The sequence below is a fragment of the Podarcis tiliguerta genome, assembly GCF_965153285.1.
Source record: "Podarcis tiliguerta genome assembly, chromosome: 14".
Lineage (NCBI taxonomy): Eukaryota > Metazoa > Chordata > Lepidosauria > Squamata > Lacertidae > Podarcis > Podarcis tiliguerta.
The window spans coordinates 51,643,586-51,669,109 of NC_139547.1; the positions used below are offsets into that span (position 1 = coordinate 51,643,586).

General features: G+C 49.2%; 1 protein-coding gene across 2 annotated transcripts; it reads left to right on the forward strand.

The window, feature by feature from the left end:
• Positions 1-25,524, forward strand: LOC310664425 (cytochrome P450 3A24-like). 2 transcript variants are annotated; one of them, XR_014504923.1, is made up of 13 exons: positions 1-231; positions 2,448-2,541; positions 4,287-4,339; positions 5,106-5,205; positions 6,263-6,376; positions 8,565-8,653; positions 9,838-9,986; positions 11,192-11,319; positions 11,424-11,502; positions 17,268-17,428; positions 19,582-20,800; positions 21,164-21,969; positions 25,115-25,524. XR_014504923.1 is itself a non-coding variant. In XM_083413600.1 (13 exons), the coding sequence occupies exons 1-13, from the start codon at positions 155-157 to the stop codon at positions 25,208-25,210; spliced, it is 1,530 nt and encodes a 509-aa protein (XP_083269726.1). In that variant the 5' UTR covers positions 13-154; the 3' UTR covers positions 25,211-25,524. The 2 variants fall into 2 exon arrangements, 1 of the variants encoding a protein (XP_083269726.1); XM_083413600.1 differs by having other exon boundaries at positions 13-231; positions 19,582-19,808; positions 21,807-21,969.

A 25,524-nucleotide genomic window follows, 5' to 3' on the forward strand; every position in this document is an offset into this window, starting at 1 on the left:
CCACCACCCGCCTCTCCGGGCTTCACGTGACGTGGCGGCCAAGTAAAAGCAAAACTGCGCCTCGGAGGCTGACTCTTGGCAAAAGCAAGCCTCCTCCTCGGCCTCGGGAACGAAAGAGCGCGACTGCTGGTCCTGGCACCCTCCTGGCCGCAAGATGGGCTTCTTCTTCCTGCCCAGCCTTTCCTCAGAAACCTGGGTGCTGCTTCTGGTCTTCTTGGTCCTTCTGGGACTGTGAGTTCAACTCAGAGAACAGGGAGCGCGCACGGGCGGGCGGCGGTTGTTTCTCCGGGATCGGCAGAACCTGCTGCTGCGGGATGCCAGGAAGGAAAGGGCTGGCGAGACGTTCGGGGAAGCGCTGTCGCCCGCGCTTAGCGCGCTGCCTTGCCCGCAGAAGGGCTCCGGGTTTAAGCCCCTGGAGCCTCTCCGGGGAAGACTTGGGCCAGGCGCCCTTTCTGAAACCCTGGAGAGCTCCTAGGGCGGCTCAGCGGGGACAGCGCAGAGCTGGGCGGAGCAATGGCCTCACTCGGCAGAAGTCGAAATCAGCCCTTTGTTCAGATCCTGAGGACTGGGAACTTGGCTTTTGGGCTGTAGTAGTTCAGGGGTAAGGGCACCTGCTTTGCAGGCAGAAGGCACCAAGGCTCAGTTCCCCGTGGCCTCTCCAGACGGGGCTGGGAGAAAGCCCTGCCTGGAATGCTGCCGGTCACTGGCGACACTTCTAGACTCTGTGCTCTGATTTTGGTCTGTGGCAACTTCCTGAGTTTCAAAGCTGCTGCTTTGCCAAGCTGCTGTTAACTGGGAAGGAAGAGGCTAAAAGCGAGAGAGGAGGCGAGCAACTCTGGTACTTTTCCAGGCTCGTTGCATAGAGCAGAGGGATCTCTCTTCCTCCTCCACATGTTTACAAAGGGCTCCCCACCTGGACGAGGCAGGCAGCTGTTCTGTAGGAGCAGCTTCCCCCAGCTCTGTGGCAGGAAAAGTGCTACCTGATGAATTTCTGCTGAGTCTGTAGCCTTCAGAGGTCCTTCATGTTGGCTCTTATCTAATCTCCGTCCCAGGCTGTGCCCGATGGAGGCGACGCCTGCTGCAGCTCCAAGGTGCAAGGGTCAAAAGTGAGAGTTGTGGCCTCTGCAAAAGTGGAGCCCCGGACACCCACCCCAAGCCCTGCCCTGGTGCCACCACAGCCCACCAGCAAGCAACCAGCTTCTTAGGCTAGCAAAATAAATAAATAAATAAATAAATATGTAAAATCTACAGTGTTCGAAATGCCCGGTGTATTTCGTGACTGGTGTGGGTCCAATTTGAAACCACGTGGAGATTTCTGGACGCCAGGTTGGCAGCTGACATTTCCACCTGGCTGGTCCCTGGCCTCCTTAAGCAGGGCAGCAGAAGAGCTCATCTGTTGCATTGATTTTCCACCTTTTTCTCCAAGGAGTACATGGTTGAGCTCTACTCCTCAGTTAATCCCTACAACAGCCCTGTGAGGTGGGCTAAGAGGCTGTGACAGGCCCAAGGTCACCCAGTCAGCTTATAGATATATGGAACTGAAATGTTTAATAAATAATAATAATAATAATAATAATAATAATAATAAATGGTGCTTAGACGTTCTGTTGTGGTGCCTGTAACCTTGGTTTCCAAGTGCTATTTGGCAATTAGCTTATACAGTGGTACCTCGGGTTGCAGACGCTTCATGTTACAGACGCTTCAGGTTACAGACTTTGCTAACCCAGAAATAGTACCTTAAGAACTTTGCTTCAGGATGAGAACAGAAATCGCACGGCAGCAGTGGGAGGCCTCGTTAGCTAATGTGGTGCTTCAGGTTAAGAATTGTTTCAGGTTAAGAACGGACCTCCAGAACGAATTAAGTTCTTAACCTGAGGTACCACTGTATTTCTGAGTTTCTAAAACTGGCAATGCCGTCTGGCCAGGAGGTTGAAGGCTCACTCTGCCTCCCCTTTGCCAGGATCATAGGAACATAGGAAAGTACTTAGTCAGATCTACTGGGCCACCTAGCTCAATAGTGTCTGCCCTGACTAACAGCAGTTCTGCAGGATTTTAGGTAGGGCTCTTTCCCAGGCCTCCCTGGAAGCAAGGTGGATTTAGAGGAGAGTGTCTAGTTCAGTCATACTGGGCGTCGAGCCTTGGGGACGCTGCAACTATTATTTAGAATGGAAGGCAAGAGGCAGGGGGCGCCCAAATTTGATGTCACACAAATCCTGCTTGCAGCTTTGTTCTTCACTGGCTAGCATGGAAGCCAGGAGGGCTGGAAGAAGATGGAGACAGCCACCCGTCCATCCTCGGCCAGGCTGCCCTTTCGTTCACCTGCAGGGAATTCCTGGTTGCCTGTGGCTTCTGGGCGAGCGGATAACCGCAAGGCCAGGTGGACTGGAATATCTTGTTTTTCAAACCACTTTTCTCATTGATTTCTCTTTCACTGGTTGTCTTTCCAGGTATGGGATCTGGCCATACAGTTTCTTTAAGAAGCTGGGAATTCCTGGTCCAAGGCCTCTGCCCTTCATCGGGACCTTTCTCGAATACCGGAAAGTGAGTATTCTGCAGCCAGTCTTGTGACAGTTGCCCTGGGAGGTAATCAAAGGATTGGGGGGGGGAGAGAGTAGGTGACTTTGGATGGGACAGGGAGTCTGTAGCTTGTATGTGACTCCCTATGTCCTGTACTGGTCATTTTGGAGACAAACGAAAAACTTTTAATACCATGGGACATTTTGAGATTTACCCTCAGAATTGATTTTTTTGAATTGTTTTGTTAAATGTGTGTTGTGATTTTTGGTGCGTGTGAGTTAGTGTAGATGGTTTTTCAAATTAAAGTTTGAAAAACCTTTATCCAACCTTCACCCTAAAAACAAGATTCCATTTCCTCCTGCGTCTTCTACAATAACCCAAATCTTTTACATCTCCATTAAATCCAAAATTCACCATTAAACTACAGTGTTATTCCTACTAACAATTTTAACTGTTTACAATTATTATTATGATAGATTATAAATCCCCCACCCCTCCTTATTAAAATTTTGGTATTTCTGATTTCTGATTCTTCCGGTCATTTTTTGCCATTTCAGCATAATCCATCAACTTAATCTGCCATTCTTCTCTGGTCAGGACCTTATCATCTTTCCATCTCTGGGCCAATAACATCCACACAGAAATTTTATGTATTAAAAAACTACACTCTTTTACTTTGTGTCAACCAACCTGCAAACATTTGCACTAAGGCATGGTTTAGCAGTCTATTGTTATGATTACTGACCCCCCCTTTCCCCAAGGTATTATGAAGTGCAAAGTAATAAAAACAAACAAACTATTAAGAACAATAATAAAAATGCCTCAAAACACGTGAAGGGCTTGGCCCGGCTTCTGCTTGACTGCTGCTTTACCACTAAATAAGAGCAAAAGTCAACTACTTTTTTGGATTGATTCAGCACTAAAGAGTGGGTTTTTCTGGAGAAAGTAGCAGGGCAAATGGAAAAATCCCCAGGCCCCTGCCTAGGAAGCACGAGACAAGAGAAAGTGTGGACAAGCCCTTAGAACCAGCAAGCCCAATCCAGTTTTTCCTGAGTCCTCATCCTTGGCACCTTAGTTTCCAAACGTTTCTCTGAATCGGAAGGCCTTAGGCTGCTGGCAAAAAGGTAGAAAATATAAAGCCAGTCTTACCTCTCCTGGGAGGAAATCCCACATTCTGGGAGCAACCGCAGAAAAGGTTCTCTCTTGTGTCACCACCAACCATGATGAGACCATGAGAAGGTGCTCACCTGAGGTTCTTAGCACCCAGGCAGATTTGCACAGGGAGATGCAATATTCCAGGTAGCCTGGAATCTTAGGGTAAATAATAAACAACCACAACATACAAGCTTCGTTCTCTGCCACATTTATGTCCCACCCTTCCTTCAAGTTTTATTTCACCTTGTCCTTCCAAGAAATGTTAAGGTAGTACCTAGGGAGTACTCAAGGCTAAGCAGGGACTCGAACTCAGGACTCTGCAACCCAAGACCAGCATTCAGTTCTGGCTGTCTGTGTCGACTATGTCTACATATAGGAGATGATATGGGTGTTTTCAAACAAGCTATTTCCCAAGTGTATTCTAGCAGTCATGTTGTGGTGTGAACAGACGAGGAGGATGAATCACATTCCTGTGGTGTGTTTGGGTGTGTTTGGGCTGCTTCTGAGACAAAGCAAAGCTCTTTACAGCCCCTAAGTCTGCCTTGCCCTTAAGACAGCACAGCTGCACTGACGGGAGATGCCTGTTTCTCTGACAACTGTTTTTATCTCTGCAGGGGATTCTGGATTTTGACCTGGAGTGTTTTCAGAAGTATGGCAAAATCTGGGGGTGAGTGTCCTGCAAAACAGAACCGGGCGTGTGGGGAGGTTGGTCACTGGAGAAGGCAGGTGTGCCTGTTGCTGCCTGCAAATTGTGGCCCAAGTGGAAAGTGTTCCTTGCTGCTATAGAATAAGAATACAATCCTGTGCTCAGGCAACCTACATTTTGCATACTGTACCTATGATACAGATTGAGAAGGTGTGTGTGATACACTAAGCATAATTTGCTCCGCAAACGTTTTCTGGTAGAATTTATTGTCCAGGTTTTGCTCATCGTCAGAGTAGCATTTGTCACCAACAGCTGGTCATTTTATTCCTCTGGCTCTTGACTTCTGGGATTTTAACAGGTAATCATTCCAAGTGTTGGCTAAAAGGCAGGGCTGGAGGAAGTGTAGCCCTCCAGGGGCTGTTTGGACTACATGTCCCATCATCCCTGGCCATCAGCCATGCTGACTATGGCTGATGGGAGCTGGAGTCCAATGACACTTGGAGAGCCACAGGTTTTCCACCATTGCAGCTGGAGGTTAGGTAGAGAGTCCCAATCTGACACCAAAAAAGAATCCTTTTTACCTGTTAGGGTGGTGGTCTCTCCCAGTTGCACAGCCACCTGCTGTGAATGCTGTAGATCTCTGGATTTCCTGCATCTAACAGTGTCAGACTAGACAGTTTTTAGGAACCAGCTCCAGGGTGCATTGTTCCTAGCTTCTTGCCACAAACCAATTGTTGCATCCAAGCAAGAATTACCAAGATTCTTCTTCTTCTTTCTGGGCAATTAGAATTTTTGACGGCCGGCAGCCCATGATGGCTATTCTGGATCCTGTCATGATCAAAACCATCCTGGTGAAAGAATTCTACACCCATTTCACCAACCGCCGGGTAGGTATCTGCCGGGGAACTGTCTCTGTCAAGAGAGACGGTGATGGATTTTGAATTCTTTTTAAAACTTAGACAACAGCCTGGATCTCACAGAATGTGACACCGTGCTTTGCTCAGCCAAACTGTGGCTTGCTCAGGCATCAAAAGTCAGCAGAGCAAATTTACCATGGTTTGGCAAACTCTGATGTCAAGCCATGGTTTGATGTTGGGTTACAAACTGTGGCATGCTTTGCCTATGGTTTGCTGTTTATGTCCAAACCCAACACCCTCCCTTAACGGTGGTGTATTTTGCCACCCCAGGCCAGACGTTTGCCAAGGTATAGAGATGTGAGCTATGAGCATCTAGAAAAGAAAACCACTCCCATGACTGAGCAATTCTCAATGGGGCTTTTTCTGAAGGAAGCTCTTTCCCGCGCTGTGACTGTTTTGTGAGGAGTGGGGGGAATTTAAAGGGACCAGCCTTTCTGACCAAGCTCTGAGCCACTGATATCTGGCCACCCTACTTGCTAAACCTACTTGCAGTGCTATAATTAACTTTTCGGCGGGGGGGGGGGGAATAGTGCTGACCTTTCAAACTACACACTCATATCTGCTTCTCATAAAAGGAAAAGATAAGTTGGCAGAAGTCTGTTGCCCCATTCAAGGTGGCAGGAAAGCATTAAGAAGTTCTTACGTAAAGAGTGCATTTGGCAGGCGTGTGGCAAAGAGATGGGGAAGCCAGCCAGATTCCCCAAAAATATTTTCCTTTCCAGCTTGCACAGTCAGCCAGAGTTCAGGTGATACAGTGCCAATTCTTGGGTGTCATGATGGTTTAGGGAGATATCAACCAGGGGGTGAAGTGTTGGGGTGGAGAATGGGGAACAAACCAAGCTTTGGGGAAGTAAACCATGTTTCTCTCCCCCATCTGTGAGGCGGATCTTGGTTAGTTCAAACAAACCATGGCTTGGCACTTTGTTTGAATGCAGTCAGTCTCTACATTTGTACAAAAAAGAAGAAGAGAGTGTTTGGTGGTGACAGCTGCAACTCACTCCCAGTATTGATTTCTTGGACTGCTTAGGACTTTGGTTTGAATGGAGAACTGGACACCTCAATAATCACGGTCCCAGATGAGCAATGGAAGCGGATTCGCACCGTCCTCTCGCCCACCTTCACCAGCGGGAGGCTGAAGGAAGTAAGTCCTCGGATGAACCCATCTCTGATGCCATGTTGCCTAAGAGGTGCTTTGGGTAGATCACTACCAGTCTTTCACTCTGTGAGTAGATCGCAGTCTCTTGGGATTTGGCCACCCCTGATTTGATTCCAACTCCCTGCAATGCAGGAATCTGGCCCATGACCATAATGAGGGCGCCAAGTGGGCCTTCCTGGGGAGAGCATTCCACAAATGTTTTCGCCTTCCTCAGTTTCCCTGCCCTCCAGAAACTGTTTTAACACCCCCTTGTCTGCAAGGGAAGTTACGTGTGTAGCAAAGGATTCTGGGTTATGTTTTGGGGGCTGCTTCCAAATACCAGCTGCTAGAAGCCATGGGAGTGGCGAGGGTTCTTGCTCTCGAATCCTGCTTGCTGGATTCCTACAGGCATTTGGTCGGCCACTGTGTGCTGGTCCTGGGGGGGGGGGTTACTGTGAGGCGTGGTCAGAGTCCGGTCCTGGGCCGACGGTCTAGAGACTGTCCACCAAGGGCAAAATGGGGTCCAAAGCAAGAAGCCAGGTCAGGAACTCTGGAAAAACAGGTCAGGGTGCTGGCAGGAACAGGTTTCCAACGTCATTGCTCCTGCAACCTGGGACTGGGCTGACTGGCCTTTATCTCCTCTGAGGCCTAGGGTGGTCCCGCACCACATGTGACTCGCCTCTCCTGGCCTTAAGGCGAGCACTCCTCCTGAGAAAACCCAGTTCCCTACGCCTCTCTGCCCTGAGCCTCTGCAGTTCAGGAGAGGCTGGAGGGTTACTGGACCCAGGGGCAGCTTCACCTTCCCCTGACAGGGCTGGGAGAGGCGCACCTGCAGGCAATGGGTTCTCCATCACCTCTGGAGCCAGAGTGGATTCATCTGGTGTCTGCTCCTGAGGATGCAGGCGCTTCAGATTCAAGCCCCTGCCCCAGCTCGGCTAGCCCTGGAGGCGGGGACTCCTGTGCAGGCTGGGATTCCTCTGGTTCAGCCTCTGAATCAGATTCCCAGGCCATCACACACTGTGAGGACCGGATGCTGGACTAGGTGAGCTCTTCTTCTGTTCTGTGGTACATAATTGTTGACCCTAGGGCTGCTAGCCTGGATGGTAAGGAGTGAAAAATGAGAGAGGGGGGCCCCCATCCTCCTCACTCCCTGAGAGCCCTACCTGCCCTGGGTGTCACCTTCTCAGGGCAGGACCATGAAGGAAGTGAGCAGAACTAGCAGTTGCTGACCATGCTGACCATGCCATGGCAGCCAGAGAGCTTCAAATCCAGGATTGCTGGAGCTCAAGCCTGAAGGGGGCTCAGGATTGTGATTAAGCCACCCCCTTCGAGGGGGCAATGGAGTGCCTCTTATGTGGGTTGAAATATGTGAGGGCACAGCCAAGGATTGAGTGGGCTGAGTTGAACTTTTGACTGAGTTGAACAAAAGGAACCCAGCTTGGGTGAGTGTGATGGCCTGGGACTCAGGCTCGGACTCAGAACCGGAGGAGTCTCGGTCTGCACCGGATCCTCTGCCTCAGGCATCATCTAGGGCCTGATCCTGAAGAGCTCCAGTCTGCACAGGTTCCCCTGCAACAAGCAGCAGCTGGGCCAAGTCAGGGGCCTGAGCCTGCCCTGGCTCCAGATGCGGGGACGACCTCATTCACATGCAGCTGCTCCACTACCAGTTGGGTCAGGGGAAGCTGAGGCTGCCCCTGGGTCTAGTAACCCACCGACGTCTCCTGAGCTGCAGAGACTAAGGTCTGGGAGAAGAAGAGACCTGAGTACTCGCAGGAGGAGTGCTTGCCTTCGGGTGAAACAGGGAGGTGAGTCACCGGGGGATCAGAACCGGCTGTTACCCCATGAGAGATAAAACGCTGTTGGACCCCGCCCCAGGTTGCAGGAGCAACATTGCTGTTTGCCAAAACCTGCCTGAGACCCTGTGCCTGACCTTGCCTGGTTTCCTGCCTTGACCCTGTTGGAGTGACTCCTCGTGGAATCCTTGGATTCGGGACTGGACCTGGACTGTGTTGCTCGGGTTAACCCCCTGGCACAGCACAGTGAGCTTGAGAATGCACTCCCAGAAGAAAACATTGTGGGTGTCCTTGTGGGTGTCTTCTCCAGGGCCCGTCTCTTGACATTGTGAACTGGCCAATCCAAACTGCTGCTTGTTCCATAGCTCCATTTTAATGGGGGTTTTGCTCTGCATTTCCAGATGCTCCCCATCATCAACCGATACGGAGGAATGCTGGCGAAGAACGTCCAAAAGAAATCAGACAACGATGAACCCATGGACATGAAAGAGTGAGTTATTTCTTGGGGGGGCTGTTGGGGGGAAAGGAGCCCATTTTAGAACCAAAATGAATTCCAGGAAACTTCCAGGAGGAATTCTGAGTACAGTCATACCTCTTGTTACGTTTGCTTCACGATACGTTTTTTCAGGTTGTGTCCCTTGGCGACCTGGAAGTACCGGAAAGGGTTACTTCCGGGTTTCGCCACTTGCGCATGCGCAGATGCACAAAATGACGTCATGCGCATAAGCGGCGAATCATGACCTGCGCCTGCACAGACGTGCAGACGCGGGTTGCGTTCCTTTCAGGTTGCGAACGGGGCTCCGGAACGGATCCCGTTCGCAACCAGAGGTACGACTGTATTGACACATTTTGCAGAATTACGAGGTTGAGTGTTTTCTGGAGTGTCTCACTGCAGAATTCAGCAGGAGTTTCATCCCCGTATGGAGAAGCTGCGTATTCTTGCACTGCAGGGGTCAGGCTATAAGATCATCAGGATGCCTTCCAACTCTTCAGTTCTCTGAGTCTATGGAATACATGATTGGATACATCTCCCATGTAAAAAACGAAACAAATTTCTATAGGAAAAAACCTAGAGAAAATAATGCAAACAAAAAGTTATATATATTCTTAGAATATATTCTTAGAATATATACACACATTGTGGGGAAGTAATGCAAACAAAAAGTTAGCCTCCAGTTCAGCTTGTGATGTTTTTAGTCCCAGGAAGGAATGAGTACGATGATATTGCAGCAGAGCATTGTTCTTTATTTAATTTTTTTAAGTGTATGTTTTGAAATATTAAGTATGTGGTTGCTAAATATGTTTTAATTGACACATTTTACTATGAAAAGAAATCCATGGGAAGCCATAATTGCATTTAACAAACCTATTAAACAGAAACAGCATAATGAAGAAAGTTAATGATGTATGATTTCCCCCACCATTATGGAATCTTAAAAATAAACATGTAATTTTTAGATGAAGTCTTGTACAGGCTTGAGATGTATCCAATAAAAAGAGCTGATTCACGGGCCAGGAAGGCCTGAGCTCATGCGGATCACGTAGCTGAGTTTAAAGTCCTTGCAAGATTCATTGTGTGCTTCTTTCTGCTGAGGGCCTTCTCTGGGAGAACTTCATGTGACCAACAGCCATCACATTTCATGCGTGTTTCTTCCCTGCTTCCCTTTCCCACAGTATCTTTGGCGCCTACAGCATGGACGTTGTGACCAGCACCTCGTTCAGCGTTGACATCGATTCCATGAACAACCCCAACGATCCTTTCGTCAAGAACATCAAGAAGTTCCTCAAGTTCAGTTTTCTGAGTCCATTGTTGATTCTAATAGGTAAGAGACACTTGTCTGCTAAAGTGGGCAGGGAGAGAGGTTGGGGAGAGGACCTTTTTCAGCTGGTGCACCGCATACCTTCAGGGGCAGGCTTCCAGGGGATCTCTTGCATTTAGTGGGAACAAGGAACCAAGCAATGGTCACAGCATGGCTTTGCACAGTAGGCTAAATTCCAGTCTACTTCGAGAAGCAGGGCTAGGATTTATTGTTGCAGCAGTAAATGCAGTAAACTAATGTGCTTGTATCTTCCTGGATCTAGTTGCACTGGCTCCCGGTAAAGTATAGGGTCAGGTTCAAGGTGCTGGTCTTGACCTTTAAAGCCCTTGGTGGCTTAGGGCGGGGGTATGCCCCGCAGAGGATCTTAAGGTCCATGAATAACCATAGTTTAGAGGTCCTGGGCCATAAGGAAGTCAGACTATCCTCCACCAGGGCCAGGGCCTTTTCAGCGATGGCTCTGACCTGGTGGAATGCTCTGTCCCACGAGACTTGGGCCGTACAGGATTTAACCTCCTCTCTGTAAGACAGAGCTATTCCGCCTGGCCTTTAATTTGAATTCAGCCTGATCTTTTATTTCCCTTCTCTTCCCTCCCCCTCCCTTTTTATGAAGATCACCCGCTCTGAGACCCCACAGCTAATTCTCCCCTGGCCTCCATGCTGGCCCAAGTAGGACCAATTCAGCCAGCTAGCCCTGGGGATTCTCTAATGCTTATTTCCCCTAAATTGATTTCTGAATTTTGAATTTTATTGTGGTTCATGTTTTTATACTGTATTTTATGTTGCTTTTACAATTAAGTGTTTTAAATTTGTTGTTAGCCGCCCTGAGCCCGGTTTTTGAACCAGGAAGGGCGGGGTATAAATAAAAATGTATTATTATTATTATCTATAATGTGTGCTTATAAAGAGTTTAGGTTTGCAGGGCTGAAACTGCATGGAAAGGGTATTTGCACAGATAACTTTGCCATGTGGTTTCCAGGTCTCAGGCTCTCTACCTGAACTGTCCAGGTTTCTGCTTCTACCTAAAGATCTCCGGGGAAAGGAGTTCTGTCTCTTGAAGAAGCAAAGAGAGAGGCAACTTTGGTCCATCATATTCCTAGCTTTTCTGTCTCTCAAGAAGAGCTTGGCAAGATTCCTTGACTGCGTGTTCTTATTAGACTGCTGCTTCATTGTATCCTCCCAAAATGCTGTTCTGTTTTTCTCTCTTCCAGTCGTCTTCCCGTTCCTCACACCGCTGCTGAATAAACTAAACGTTACCCTGTCATCTACTGCCTTCCTCGAGTTCTTTACTAATGCTGTCACAAAAATCAAGAAGGACCGTCAAAAGAACCAGCATAAGGTCAGTATGGCCCCTTCCTGAACATTGCATGTGAAAGGTCAGGTGTGTGATTGACACTCCGTTCTGTCCTGCTAACCCTTGCCTCTGTCTCTGTTCCCTCGCAGGACAGAGTTGACTTTCTGCAGCTCATGGTGGACTCCCAGATCTCAGGCAACATCTCCAACGAAGCAAGTTCCTATAAAGGTAAATAGTCAGGTGGCACCTCCAAACAGTGGCTGTGTTTTGTGCTACGGCTTGAAGGGTGTTTTCTTTGCTCTGACATATCGGGGCTGTACTCCCTGTTTTGGGATTCCACCTTTACAGAGATCCTTGACATTTCTGGCCAACGCCTAGAAAAAGCGAGTGAACTAGCTCTGCTGAAGTTCATTCAAGGTGAAAACCTGAATGTTCACTTTAAAACCATTCGTTGTGTATTTCCTGGTAGCAGGGATTGCTAGGTTTCAGAAGGGAGTAGAAGTGCCATTGCATACATGCATACTAACAGAGCAAACCTAAGCACAACCTGGTTTCTCTTTGCCTTGGCTCCAGGGAGGCTAAAAAGGCTATGCAGCCTGAATTGTGCTGGGCTTTGGGAAGCTGCCAAAGGGCGACCCCTAAGGGACCTGACCCCTTGTGATATGCAGCTGGATTTAGGAATGCTGCTTGGGGGCTGAGAATATGATGCGCCCCACTTTCATCATCTTTATTATTATTATTATTTGTATGCCGCCTTTGCACAGTTAAAAAAACAATGCTCAAGGCAGCTTACAGCATAACAAGATTTACATAATTACAAAAATCACAAACAATAAATAAACCACATCAAAAAAATGCACAACTGTCAGGGGTTCAGGAGCAGAGTCACAGGAGAGGGAAGAAACGGAGAGCGAGGGGGAGGAGTCGGAAGGAAATGTCAGCGGCGACAGTAGTCCGAGGTCTCCGAGTCTCTCCAGTGACTCGGAGGATTCACAGAAAGGGGCCCCCATGGTCAGGGCAAGGGGAGTGCCCAGGGGGACACCTCGGGAAGAAGGGGCCAGAGGGGACTCAGAGAGTAGCAGCTGGAAATCCGGACCAGCGTCCCCCCCAGAGTGCAGTAGGGGGGAGGAGTCCAAGGCATCGGGATCAGGGAGCGCGCAGGCAGAGGGAGAACGTGAGGCAGGACTGACCACACCCTCGTCAGGGAGCGAGGAAACGGTCATCCGGAAAGTAAAACGCGCGCGCGCGCCAAGTTCAAATGTACAGGAGGGCGGCAAGGTGGGCAGCCCGGGTAGGGAGCCAGGTCCTAAAGCCCGCCGAAGAGAGGGGGAGGAGTCAGAGGGGTCAAGCTCTGCGTCGGAAGAGTCCAGGAGGAATGAGACCCCGGGGGGTAGTAAGACCCAGAGGAAGAGAGAGAGACGGAAGAGGTGGAGTAAGATTAGAGTATTAAACTGGTGCACAGGGGGCGGAGATCCAGACAGGGCTTCGCCGGTCTAAAGTCCAGACGTAGGGCTGGGACGCTGAGACTTGTAAATGGAGACTATTCTTCAATAAAGACTTTGATACTGTACGATCGGCTAGCGTTGGTCCTTGGTGAGCTGGGACCCGGAGCCAGCTCTGACAGTAAGCCCTGTCTGCATTTTAAAGTTTTGGCACCAAGAACCTCGCCACGTGAGTCGACGCAGCGAGGACAGAGGAGGGGTGCTTACAGATGACGACGGAAGAGCAGATAAAAGCCCTGCAAGAAGCGGTGACGCACCTCAGCACGGAGGTAATTGCATCCAGGAAGAGAGAGGAGGAAATGGTTACCTCCTGCCGGGATCTCCAGGCCAGGTTGGACGTGCTTTCTAAACAGGGGCAAACGGGATCCAAGGCAGAAGGCATTGGCTTGGGGAGAAGGGGAGGGAGCCTTGTATCGCATTTCGACGGGAGTTTGCAGCAGTACCCCAACTTCAGAGCAGACCTGCTGTTTGCGCTGGATCTCCTTGACAAAGACTTTAGAGATGAGAGAGAGAGAGTGGGGTTTATCCTGTCCCATTTGCATGGGGAAGCCAAAACGTGGCTGCGGAATCTATGGAGGGACAATGATCCAGCGCTCCAAGATGCGAAGGCTTTTATTAAAGCAATGGACTCATGCTTTTTATCAAAGGTAGACGTCGATATTGCCAGGAGGGACATACATGGACTTAAACAAGGCAAAGCCAGCGTGCGGCAGTACCATACTCGATTTTTCGGACTGGTTCATGCCCTGGGGTGGGAAAAAGATTCTGCGCCAGTCAGAGACCTCTTTTGGGAGGGGTTGAATGCAGATGTAAAAGCGGAGATTGGAAGAGGGGAGAGACCAAGGAGCACCCAGCAGGTAGTCCAGAGGGCTCTGGAGATCGGGGTGCATCTGGAAGAACGCCCTTGGAACAGGGAAGAAGGGCGTTGGGGAAGGGCACCAGCCAGAGCACCTCCCTTCTTTCCCAGAGAAGCAGCGCGTGCGCACTCCACACCCTCGCAGGGAGGGGGAGAAGAGCCGATGGAGATAGGAGGTGCCAGGGCTCAGTCAGCTAACAGAGCCCTAACACCGGGAGCAGCCAAAACGAAGCCTCCTAGAGGGAACAGGAAGTGCTACATCTGCGACAGTGCTCAACACATGGCGAAAGAGTGTCCCCAGAGGCTCCACAAGCACACTGCAGCCTCGGCAACGGTCGCTGAAGCAGCTCAATTGAAAACGCAGCAACAGTTAAACGACGGAGTCTGGCTGGAGGAAGAGGCACTGGGGTCCAGCCAGACAAGTCAATGAAACAATCCCCAGCACTTTTGCAACCCACAGACCCCCTCCCACCCAAACCAGTGGTACAGCTTACAGCGTCTCTCCAACTGCCCAATGGACGCACTCTGGAGGTGCCGATCACCATTGACTCCGGCAGCAACGCTGACTTTATAGGACTGGAATTCATTCAGCAGCACAATATACCACTGCTACCAGCCACGCTGCCCCTGAACGTTGTCACGGTGGATGGCAGAGACTTGTTAGGGGGGCAGGTGGTGCAACAAACGCAACCAATGGTGATGCGGATTGGAAATCACCGAGAAGTCATCAGCTTTAACGTCACCCACCTGTCGGACACGCCTGTAGTCCTCGGCATGAGTTGGCTGCACAGGCACAGCCCAGCATTGGCGTGGTACCAGCGCCAACTCACCTTCGGCTCCTCCTATTGCGCGGAACATTGCATCCTTCCTAGCCCGGAAGAAGGAGGGGACGACCCGCAGCTACACTTAGGAACGCTGCAAGCAGTGCCGCGCAAATACGCAGCGTTTTTGGAGGTTTTCTGCGAGAAGGAAGCGGACAAGCTGCCTCCCCACAGGCCCTATGACTGCAAGATTGACCTCCTGCCAGGAGCGGCGCTGCCAGCCGGGAAACTGTATTCCATGTCTGAGGACGAGCTGCAGGAGCTCAAGGAGTTCATAGACCTCAACTTGAAGCGCGGTTTCATCCGGGAGTCGAAGGCAGCGGGGGGCAGTCCTGTATTCTTTGTGAAGAAAAGGGACACGCCCCAAAAAAGACTTGTGGTAGACTTCAGGCTCTTAAATTCAAAGACCAAGCCCGCGGCCTTTCCCATGCCCAAGATAGATGACCTGCTGGCGACGGCGAGGAAAGGACGCGTTTTTACAAAGTTGGATCTGCGAGGGGCGTACAACCTGATTCGCATACGGGAAGGAGACGAGTGGAAGACTGCCATGTTCACGCCCCTGGGCACATATGAATACAGAGTTATGCCCTTCGGTTTACAAAATGGCGCCCACTGTTTTCAAGCTTTCATGCATCACGTCCTGGCGGGTCTCCTCTACAAGACATGCGTCTGCTTCTTGGACGACATCCTGATATTCTCAGAATCTGAGGAGACCCACGAGCGAGACGTCAAGGAAGTTCTGCAACGACTGCAGGAGCATCGACTGTACGCCAAGCTGGAGAAGTGCCAGTTCGACAGGAAGGAGGTGGATTTCCTGGGCTACAAGCTGTCGGACAAGGGGCTTGCCATGGACAGCGCCAAGGTTCGCGCAGTGTTGGACTGGAAGAGCCCGCGCAATCGGAAGGAGGTCCAGCGGTTTGTGGGGTTCGCCAACTTTTACCGCAAGTTCATCAAGGGGTTCGCGATGCAGACGGCGGCCATTACTGACACGCTCAGCTCTAAGAAGAAGAAGTTCATCTGGACGGAGCAAGCGGAGCAGTCCTTTCAGAACCTTAAGCGTCTCTTCTCGTCCGAAGGGCAGCTACTGCATGTGAATCCCAGCAAACCGCTGAGGGTTGAAACAGACGCCTCAGACAGAGCCGTGGGCGCCGTACTGTTGCAAGAGGACCCGCATGGGGACTGGAGACCGTGTGCCTTCTACTCTAGGAAGCTCAGCAAGTCGGAGCAAAACTACACCATCTGGGACAGGGAGTTGCTGGCCATTCATGCAGCATTCAAGGCGTGGCGGCACTTCCTCGTCGGGGCCAAGCACACACTGAGAATATGATGCGCCCCACTTTCATCATCTTTATTATTATTATTATTTGTATGCCGCCTTTGCACAGTTAAAAAAACAATGCTCAAGGCAGCTTACAGCATAACAAGATTTACATAATTACAAAAATCACAAACAATAAATAAACCACATCAAAAAAATGCACAACTGTCAGGGGTTCAGGAGCAGAGTCACAGGAGAGGGAAGAAACGGAGAGCGAGGGGGAGGAGTCGGAAGGAAATGTCAGCGGCGACAGTAGTCCGAGGTCTCCGAGTCTCTCCAGTGACTCGGAGGATTCACAGAAAGGGGCCCCCATGGTCAGGGCAAGGGGAGTGCCCAGGGGGACACCTCGGGAAGAAGGGGCCAGAGGGGACTCAGAGAGTAGCAGCTGGAAATCCGGACCAGCGTCCCCCCCAGAGTGCAGTAGGGGGGAGGAGTCCAAGGCATCGGGATCAGGGAGCGCGCAGGCAGAGGGAGAACGTGAGGCAGGACTGACCACACCCTCGTCAGGGAGCGAGGAAACGGTCATCAGGAAAGTTAAACGCGCGCGCGCGCCAAGTTCAAATGTACAGGAGGGCGGCAAGGTGGGCAGCCCGGGTAGGGAGCCAGGTCCTAAAGCCCGCCGAAGAGAGGGGGAGGAGTCAGAGGGGTCAAGCTCTGCGTCGGAAGAGTCCAGGAGGAATGAGACCCCGGGGGGTAGTAAGACCCAGAGGAAGAGAGAGAGACGGAAGAGGTGGAGTAAGATTAGAGTATTAAACTGGTGCACAGGGGGCGGAGATCCAGACAGGGCTTCGCCGGTCTAAAGTCCAGACGTAGGGCTGGGACGCTGAGACTTGTAAATGGAGACTATTCTTCAATAAAGACTTTGATACTGTACGATCGGCTAGCGTTGGTCCTTGGTGAGCTGGGACCCGGAGCCAGCTCTGACAACAACCAAATGGGAAACAATTTCCACATAAATCAAAATCTAAAACTAAGAACACAGCATTAATATCACCGTTTAAAATGACATAGGTAACAAATAACAGCAATTTAAACAAAAAAGAAAAGAAAACGGAGCCCTCTCTGCCCAGCAGCAGCAGTGGCAGCAGTCCTTTATAGAGCCCATCAGGCCCCGCCCCAGGCCAGGTGTTGAGTGGCAGGACTTGGGCCCTCAGGCGCTGAGCAGGGGAGTCCTCCTGGGTGGTAGCCGCAGCAGCAGTCCTTATAGCCTGTCAGGACTATATGTCGTTTAGCTAACTAGTTACCTAAACGACAATTAGAAGGGATAGTTATAAGACATGGGGGATGGATGATGGGTGCATATTGTGCCTTTGGGACTGGAGAAGTAGGAGTAGATGTATTTTGAAATAGATTGAAATGAGGCCACAAGTGTTTTTGAGACAGGTACCACATCAGGAATAGTAAGACTGTTGATCCCACCCCGATTTTCACTGACAGCTTGTTTGTAGTGTTGAGATGAAGTTGTGTGTTCCCTCCTTGTTTGCTTTCTTCTGCAGCTCTGACGGACAGAGAGATTATGGCCCAGGCCATTGTATTTATTTTTGCTGGTTACGAGACCACCAGCACCACTCTCAGCTTCTTGTCCTACTGCCTGGCCACCCACCCAGATGTGCAGCAGAAGCTGCAGGAGGAGATCGATGAGGCTCTTCCCAACCAGGTAAGAGCATCTGTTTTGGTCTCCAAGGATGATGCTCATCAGGTCCGTCTGATGATAAATGCTTTGGCTTGGAGGGACATAGGCAAACATAGAGAAACCTGTCTCCTGGTGGCTCGTGGGATGGCCTCAAAAGCATGATGGTGGGTGGGAAAGCTGGTGGACTCCAGATCCCATCACTCCAGCTGGCATGGCCAGTGGTGATGGATCATGGGAGTTGTAGTCCAACAACATTTGGAATCCCTTGGGTTCCTCACCTCTGGTCTAGAAGGTTGACATGCCAGAAGTGGAATGTGGGGGAAACAAAGTTGTTGAAGCCATCAGATAGATTTCACTGGGAGTTTTCATTCTAAGTGCCAGTAATTGAGCAGGATTGCAGTAGTGTTAATTGACAAGAATGGAGGTACTGGAAGTGCCACCACGATTTGTGTTGGGCATGCATGGCTGCCAATCTGGACAAAGGTGGAAAGGTTCAAGAGGGCGGAAACATACAAAGAGATCACAGGTGAACTGGGAAATCAAATCAAAGAAAACAAAGCAATAAAATCTGGTGGGATTTATGAAGGGGGCAAATAGGAACTGCAGAACTGAAGGCTGGAGCTTAATTTACCTGATTCCTGTCCTTAATAAATGTGTGTTTGCTAAATAGTCCTACCTTTCCCAGAAGACTCATCTAAGCTGTAAAATTAGGGGTCTGGGAGTTCTCGACCAGAAAAAAACAAAGCAAAGTATTTGTGTGCAAACCAAATAGTATAAATTTGGGAGGGGGTTATATTTGTTTGTTTATCAAACATGGGTTTTATTTTTCATCAGGGCCAGAAATTGGGAGGGATGGAATTCATGGAAAATGGCTGGGCAGCAACTGGGTTCTGCTTCCCCTTCCTCCCTTTCAGCCAGGCCAGGCAGCCCTTGGGTGGCACTGGTGGGGCGTGTACCATTATGCCTCATCCAGTAGTTTTTCTAATTCATGGAGGAGGCAAAGTCTACTGCAATGATCTCAGGCAGGCAAACAAGCCCCGATAAGAATTAATGAGTCTCTGGCAGTTTTATGGCATGTTTATTTACAAATCACATCGAGAGTGCGGTTCTGAGCCTGCCACTCTTAGCAACAAGTCAGTCACTCTGAGGCTCTGCCCCTGTCACAGCACGAAAGGCGCCAAAGTCCAGTCTGTCCTCTATTGTACTTCTGTTGTATTTTAACCCTTTCAGCTCTTCTGGTTTGGCGAGAAGGTGGATGGGACCCCCCCCCCCCATAACAAGAGCCCTCTGAACGCTGTTTCTCTGCTGGTTGCATAGCAACCCCCTTAATGCCGTCCATCTCTTCCCCTCCCCCTGTCTGCGAACTGTCTGTGTCTGGGAACTCTTGGTGAAGGGGGGGTGCTAACCCCCTCCTTCATTCTTTCATCTCCAGAGTCAGACTTTGGCCCTCTCTGTACTGGCAATCCTACATCTCCAGAGCTTGACTCTGTTAGGATATTCCGTTCCACCTTAAAAGGAACAGGCATGATTGTTGTGTGTCACATGCCTGTTTACAGTCTAGCACTGCTTGCTGGGAACTTCCGTTTTGTGTACAGCTTTTGCTTTAGCTGCTTGCTTGGACGTGAAAGGGAGAAGTTATGTTTTTCCTTTGTCCTGAATAAACTGCTTGTAAATATGCTTTACATACGCCTGTTTCTGCCCTTCTGTTGCGAAGAGTTATTTGCTGATTAGAGCGTGCTCCAGCTTCTGAAGAGTTCTGAAGCTGCGGGTCACTGTGCCAAGGACCGGAGATTGCCAAGCTACCGGCCGGTGGGCTGGAGCCAGCTGGGGGCCTGCAAATTGCCCCCGTTTCCTTGGACACATCCCAACAGACTCTTCCCACGCATTCGATTCAGTCATGTCCCTGACAGCTACCAATGGCTACCAGCCATGATGGCTCTTCTCTTCCTCCACAGTCAGAGGCAGCAATGCTTCTGAAAACCAGTTGCAGGAAACCATGAGAAGGAAGACAACTCTTGAGCTCATTGTTCTGCTTGTTGCTTTCCCAGGGGCATCTGGTCAGCCACTGTGATGATGATGATGATGATGATGATTTATTCATACCCCGCCCATCTGGATACTGGACCAGATGGGCCCTTGGCCTTAGGTTCCTGATGTTTTATTTCCCTCCTTTGCAGGCCACTCCCACCTACGAAACCATCCTTCAATTGGAGTATCTAGACATGGTAGTGAACGAAACGCTTCGGCTTTATCCTCCGGGAGGGCGGATCGAAAGGGTTTGCAAAAACACCGTGGAGATCAACGGAGTGACGATCCCCAAAGGAACAGCGATCATGATCCCTGCCTTTGTCTTGCATCGTGACCCGGAACACTGGCCGGAACCGGAGGAGTTCAGACCCGAAAGGTGTGTTTGCAAGGAAGGAGACTATTCCTTTTCCCGAAAGCAGCTAATAAGAAATCCTGGCGACAGGAGCAGGGAACCCAAGAGCGGGTGTGATTATTACAACACCTACACAATGCATTTATCATTGTTTGACATCCGCTGTCTGCGCTGCCATGCGGGGACTTTTTATAACCTACACCCATAAACTGTGCATGGAATTTAATTAACTGTATTGAGGGAAATGACACCTAGATGGTTTCGGCGACTGAAACATTGGCCTGGTTTTATGCCCAGCGGTTAAAAGAAGAGCTATAGGGCAGCTGGTGCCAAGCCATGAAAATGCTTGCAGAAAATGAAAGCCAAAAAGTGATATACTTCTTCCAATGTTTGGGGGGGGGGGGCTGATTTAATTCCTATTGATAATGGGGAAATAATTTGTCCATATTTTGCATTTACATCACTGAAAATGTTTACATGTCCACAACATACCTGCAATACAGAAAAGAAGATTAAATTATATTTTCCTGGTGGTTTCAAATGAGCTGAGTGTGAAAATCTGATTAATAAGCAAGATACAATCCAGATAGAAAGTGCTTAGCTGCCATATCAAAACCTAACTAATAAGTGACATTTAATCCAACCAAAGTGTTTAATTGTGCTATAAGCATCTTTCCCCAACTTTCATCCTTTCTCCCCATTCATCTCTAGTATCTAAGCTGAATTAGTAATATCTTATTATCAAGAAAGAGAATCCTATTTTCATAACATTTCTTGAATCTCTAATTTCTGCCTTCCTTCATTGCTGCTGGGGCTGAGGCTGCATGTATACTGTGTCTTTGAAGCACATTCGAAGCAGATTCTCCCGTTCAAAGTATTCTGGGTACAGCAGTTTGCTAAGGGCTGCTGGGAACTGCAACTCTTGGAAGGGGAAACTACATTGCCCAGAATTCTTTGCAGGGAAAACATGTTTCAGAGTGTTTTAAAGCCACAGTATGTATGGAGCCTTAAGGGACGTGGGTGGTGCTGTGGGTAAAAGCCTCAGCGCCTAGGGCTTGCTGATCGAAAGGTCGGCGGTTCGAATCCCCGCTGCGGGGTGCGCTCCAGTCATTCGGTCCCAGCGCCTGCCAAACTGGCAGTTCGAAAGCACTCCCGGGTGCAAGTAGATAAATAGGGACCGCTTACTAGCGGGAAGGTAAACGGCGTTCCGTCTGCTGAGTTGGCTCGCCAGATGCAGCTTTGTCACGCTGGCCACGTGACCCGGAAGTGTCTCCGGACAGCGCTGGCCCCCGGCCTCTTGAGTGAGATGGGCGCACAACCCTAGAGTCTGTCAAGACTGGCCCGTATGGGCAGGGGTACCTTTACCTTTATGTATGGAGCTTTATATTCATTTTGATGGGATCTATTCAAAGGTATGCATAATGACTGGTTACCGAACTCAATTGGAGGGGAAGAGCCATTTACACCACCTCGAGCTTTTTGCAGGAAATGGGCAAGATCAATGTAATAACGAAATATGTTTTTCCTTGAGGAATAAATCTACCCTGGGCAGCGATAGCAGTTTTCAGCCAGCAAACTCACAGCTGCAGCAACTGCTTTGAAGAACATGCCTGTTTAACCGGCCCATGGAGCTCCACCACCTGCTCAGGGACTCCTGTCGCCCGCTCAGTCAGCTCCTGTGCATCGCACTAAACCGTCGCAGAGCAGAGCGGAGACTGCCTTCCGCGATGCTGGCCGGCTTCCCATTGGCTGCTGGAACACCTGGAAGGAGCATCAGAAATAGCGTTTGCGCATGTGTGCGCACGCACACTCCGGCCCACCACGGTGTCTGCATGGCCCAAGCCACAAAAACTTTGCTGACCCCTGATCCATAGCTTGGCCAATCAAATTCCCTCCATAATTTGATTCTCAAGCCCCGGATGGGGTCACTTGTCTCACCCAGCAGTGGAGGAACATTAGGTGTGCTTTGCTTCCAGTATCCTTCCTCATCTCACACTTCTCTCTTTTCCGATCTGGAAACAGGTTCAGTAAAGAGAACAGGGAAGCCATTGACCCGTATGTCTTCCTGCCCTTCGGTGCGGGTCCACGGAACTGCATAGGAATGCGCTTCGCCCTCCTGGTCTTGAAAGTGGCGATGGTGGTCTTGCTGCAACGATTTTCCTTCCGTCCCTGCAAAGAGACTCCGGTAAGCCGCAGCATTCTGTCCGTTTCGCCTTAACGCAAGGCCAACTGCTCTATTAGCACTGAATTGTTTGCTAAAACCAGATGGCTGCATACATTTTATCTCCCCCTCCACACCTCATTCCTGGGCCGGAGGAATCACACCTGTCTCTGAGCACAGGTGTGATGTGCTGACAAGGTCTCAATCACGCTGTGGCATTCTGCACTCATGGCAGCTTCTGGATAAATCCATCCCTGAAGTAACCAATTATTATTATATTTATTTTTAGCCTGCTTTTTTCCCCTGACAAGGGCTCAAAGCATTTTGCAGATAAAATAGGAACAGCTAAGAAACATTGGGAGGGGAAAATCCAATCATTTTTTTAAAAAAAGCATTAATAGAATTAAATCCAGCTATATAAAGATATATTAAAACATACACATAATTACAATAAAAACAGCACAGCCTCTGCCATTTCCTTAAAAAAGGTCAGTTCCCAAATGGCTGTTGGAACAAGAAAGAAGGACAGCAAAGAGGGAGCTAGTCTAGCTTCTTGAGGAAAGGAGTCTGAAGTGTGGGAATGTTCAGGGAGGCAGGAGAGGATATATTGTTTATTAATATCCTTCCTAGTTTGCGCTAGCAAGTTCCTTTACTTAGCAGAGTTTCACATTCCCCTTTTAAACGCACAGTGGATAACCGGTTGCAGACTTGTGTAAGCCTCTCACTATTAGGTTCCTGGTAAGTTCTCTTAGATCCCTCTTAAAAGAATAAACACGCCACAATCTTGTGTAAAGTATATAAAAGTAGTTTACTCACATCAGATCACAGATGGATCCCAGAAGGCAGACTTAGTTACAAAGTATATACATGTGAATCTATCCCATGTGCGGATAACCCCAGTGTCCTCTGGAAGCCAACAGAGCATCTCTAGCTAAAAAGCTGCTCCAACTATGGAGGAAGTCAAAGAGAGAGAGTGTACAGCGTGCCTTGTCCTTTTGTTACCTTGACAGGTAAGGTCACACCCACCTCTAGTCACATGCAAAGGATGTATGTCCCAGCCAGGAGGAAACAGGAAGTTTTTGACTGGCTGGAGCAAACATTCCCCCACATGTCCACTCTAGGAAAACAAGGGATGTTGTACTTGACTGCTACTTATGTATCACATCCCACACAAAGTTGCTTGGGAGGAGCCAACCCCAAGAAGGCCCTCTTCTTCATCCCCATCTGTGAGGGTGGCGGGACCAAGAGAAAGGCTACCCCCAAAGATCTCAGAGCCCAAGTAGATTTGTATGAGGGAGTGTGGTTTTTCAGATCACTTGGACTTAAGCTGTGTAGGGTTCTATGTAAGTCATAAGCAGCACTGTTGAATCCATAGAGTTGGAAGGGACCCTGAACATCATCTAGTCCAGCCCCCCCCCAATGCAGGGATGTGCAGCTGTCCCATAGGAGGATTGAAGCTGTAACCGTGGCATTAGCAACATCATGCTCTAACCAACTGAGCTATCCGTTATTCAAACCTGATGTTCCTCAGCGCTTTTGAAAGGCAGCCCCATGTAGAGAGTGTCGTGTGTGGAGGAAAACTTAAAATGCGTTGCAAAGTTCCCCAGAAATAGACCAGAGGCAATTGTATCTCATCCAGCAGAGCTTTACTGATACTGAAGGCGAATGAGCATCATGGTCACAAATCCAATACTTTCAGGATTGGCACTGTCTGTAAGAAGTCCAGTTGCAGCAGACTTAACTTAAACTTCACAGTAACTTATAATAGGTCTAAACCTTAACACCATAGCATACAGACCACCACACCAGAACAAAGAGATAGAAGGAGAAAGTGGGTGAAACCAAGGCTCCTCCTGGCCTGACTATTATAGTCAGCATGACCTTGACAGAAAGGATAACAGAAGCAGTTTAAACCAGCTGTACTCAGCTTCCCAGGAGTAGGCTAAACATCAGAAACCTTCTGCCTGCTTCTTTCACATAGAAAGAAACCTTCCAGAACTCTCTTGAGCTAAGTAGAATAGGAAAGATCTCTAGACATCAGATCAATACTTTCTGTACTAAGAAATGCAAACTGACAGAGAGCGTTACAGCAATCCAAACAGGATGCAGTTAAGGCCTGTGTCCTTGTGGCCAACTCAGACATCTCAAGGAACAGACGCGTTTCATGCACTTCTGTGGCTGGGCTTTCCTGGTCCAGCAATGGCCGTAGCGTTTGATACGGCCATATTTGGACCACTGTGTCCAGTTCTGGTTGCCTCGCCTCAAAAAGGAGGTTGGCAAAGGTTTAGAACGGGACCGCAGAAATGATTGGGGGGATGGAGTAAATCTTTGACGAAGAAAGTCTGCAGCAGTTAGGGCTTTTTTGTTTGGAGTAAAGATGAGTTCGAGGCAAGATGATGGAAGTTTTTAAAATTATGCCTGGCATAGAGAAAGTGGATTCAGAAAAGTTTTCCTTCCTCTCTCTTAACACTCATAGACCATGGGTAGGCAAACTTAGGCCCGGGGGCTGGATCTGGCCCAATCGCCTTCTCAATCCGGCCCACGGATGGTCTGGGAATCAGCGTGTTTTTACATGAGTAGAATGTGCCTTTTTATTTAAAATGCATCTCTGGGTTATTTGTGGGGCATAGGAATTCGTTCATTTTCCCCCAAAATATAATCTGGCTCCCCACAAGGTCTGAGGGACAGTGGACCAGCCCCTTGCTGAAAAGGTTTGCTGACCCTTGTCATAGACATTTATCAATGTCTGAATGCCGGTAGGTTCGGGACAGATAAAGTCCTTGTTTATGCAGCACAGAGTTAAACTGTGGAACTCCCTCCTGCAGTGACGGCCACCATCTTGGATGGCTTTTAAAGAGGACTGGACAAATTCATGGAGGAGGAGAGGGCTATTGACAGCTGTTAGCCACAATGGCTATGTCCTGCCTCCACAGTGATGCTTCTGAATCCGTTGCTGGAAAGCAGCAAGATCCTGCTTCCTGTTTTCCCACAGGCATCTGAACGGCTGTGGTGAGAACAGGATGCTGTCTGAGATGAGCACCCATTGGCCTGATTCATCAGGCTCTTCGCATGCAGAATGATGTGTGTGTGGACTTTGCAGTTGCTTCTGTTGGATCTTCCCTGTTCCATCCCACTTACTGGTCATTTTTGCTTTCTTTTGATGACAAAGATCCCCATGGAACTGGACAGCAAAGGGTTCATGAAACCGAAAAAGCCCAACATTTTGAAGCTGGTCCCCAGAGCCGTTGCTTCTCCAGAAGAATAAAGGAAGAGGACACAGCAAAGAGGCAGAGACAGGCGCTACCTCCCTCTTTCCACACTGTGTTGCCTTCAACTCACTGAGGACTAGCGACCTGCGTTGACAGAACTGCGCAGAGGAAATTGTGCCTTTTATTTCTCAGAGTTTTACTGACTTGGTAATCTGTTTACTTAAGCTTATGTGGTAAGCCACAGTGAAGACTGAAGACATATGCAATTTTTATGACCTTATCTTTAGATTTTAGAAGGTTGGGGGTTATATATACTGCTTCTTGGCCAAAGGTCAAGGTTTCATAATTTAAAATCATGGGAAGAAAGAAA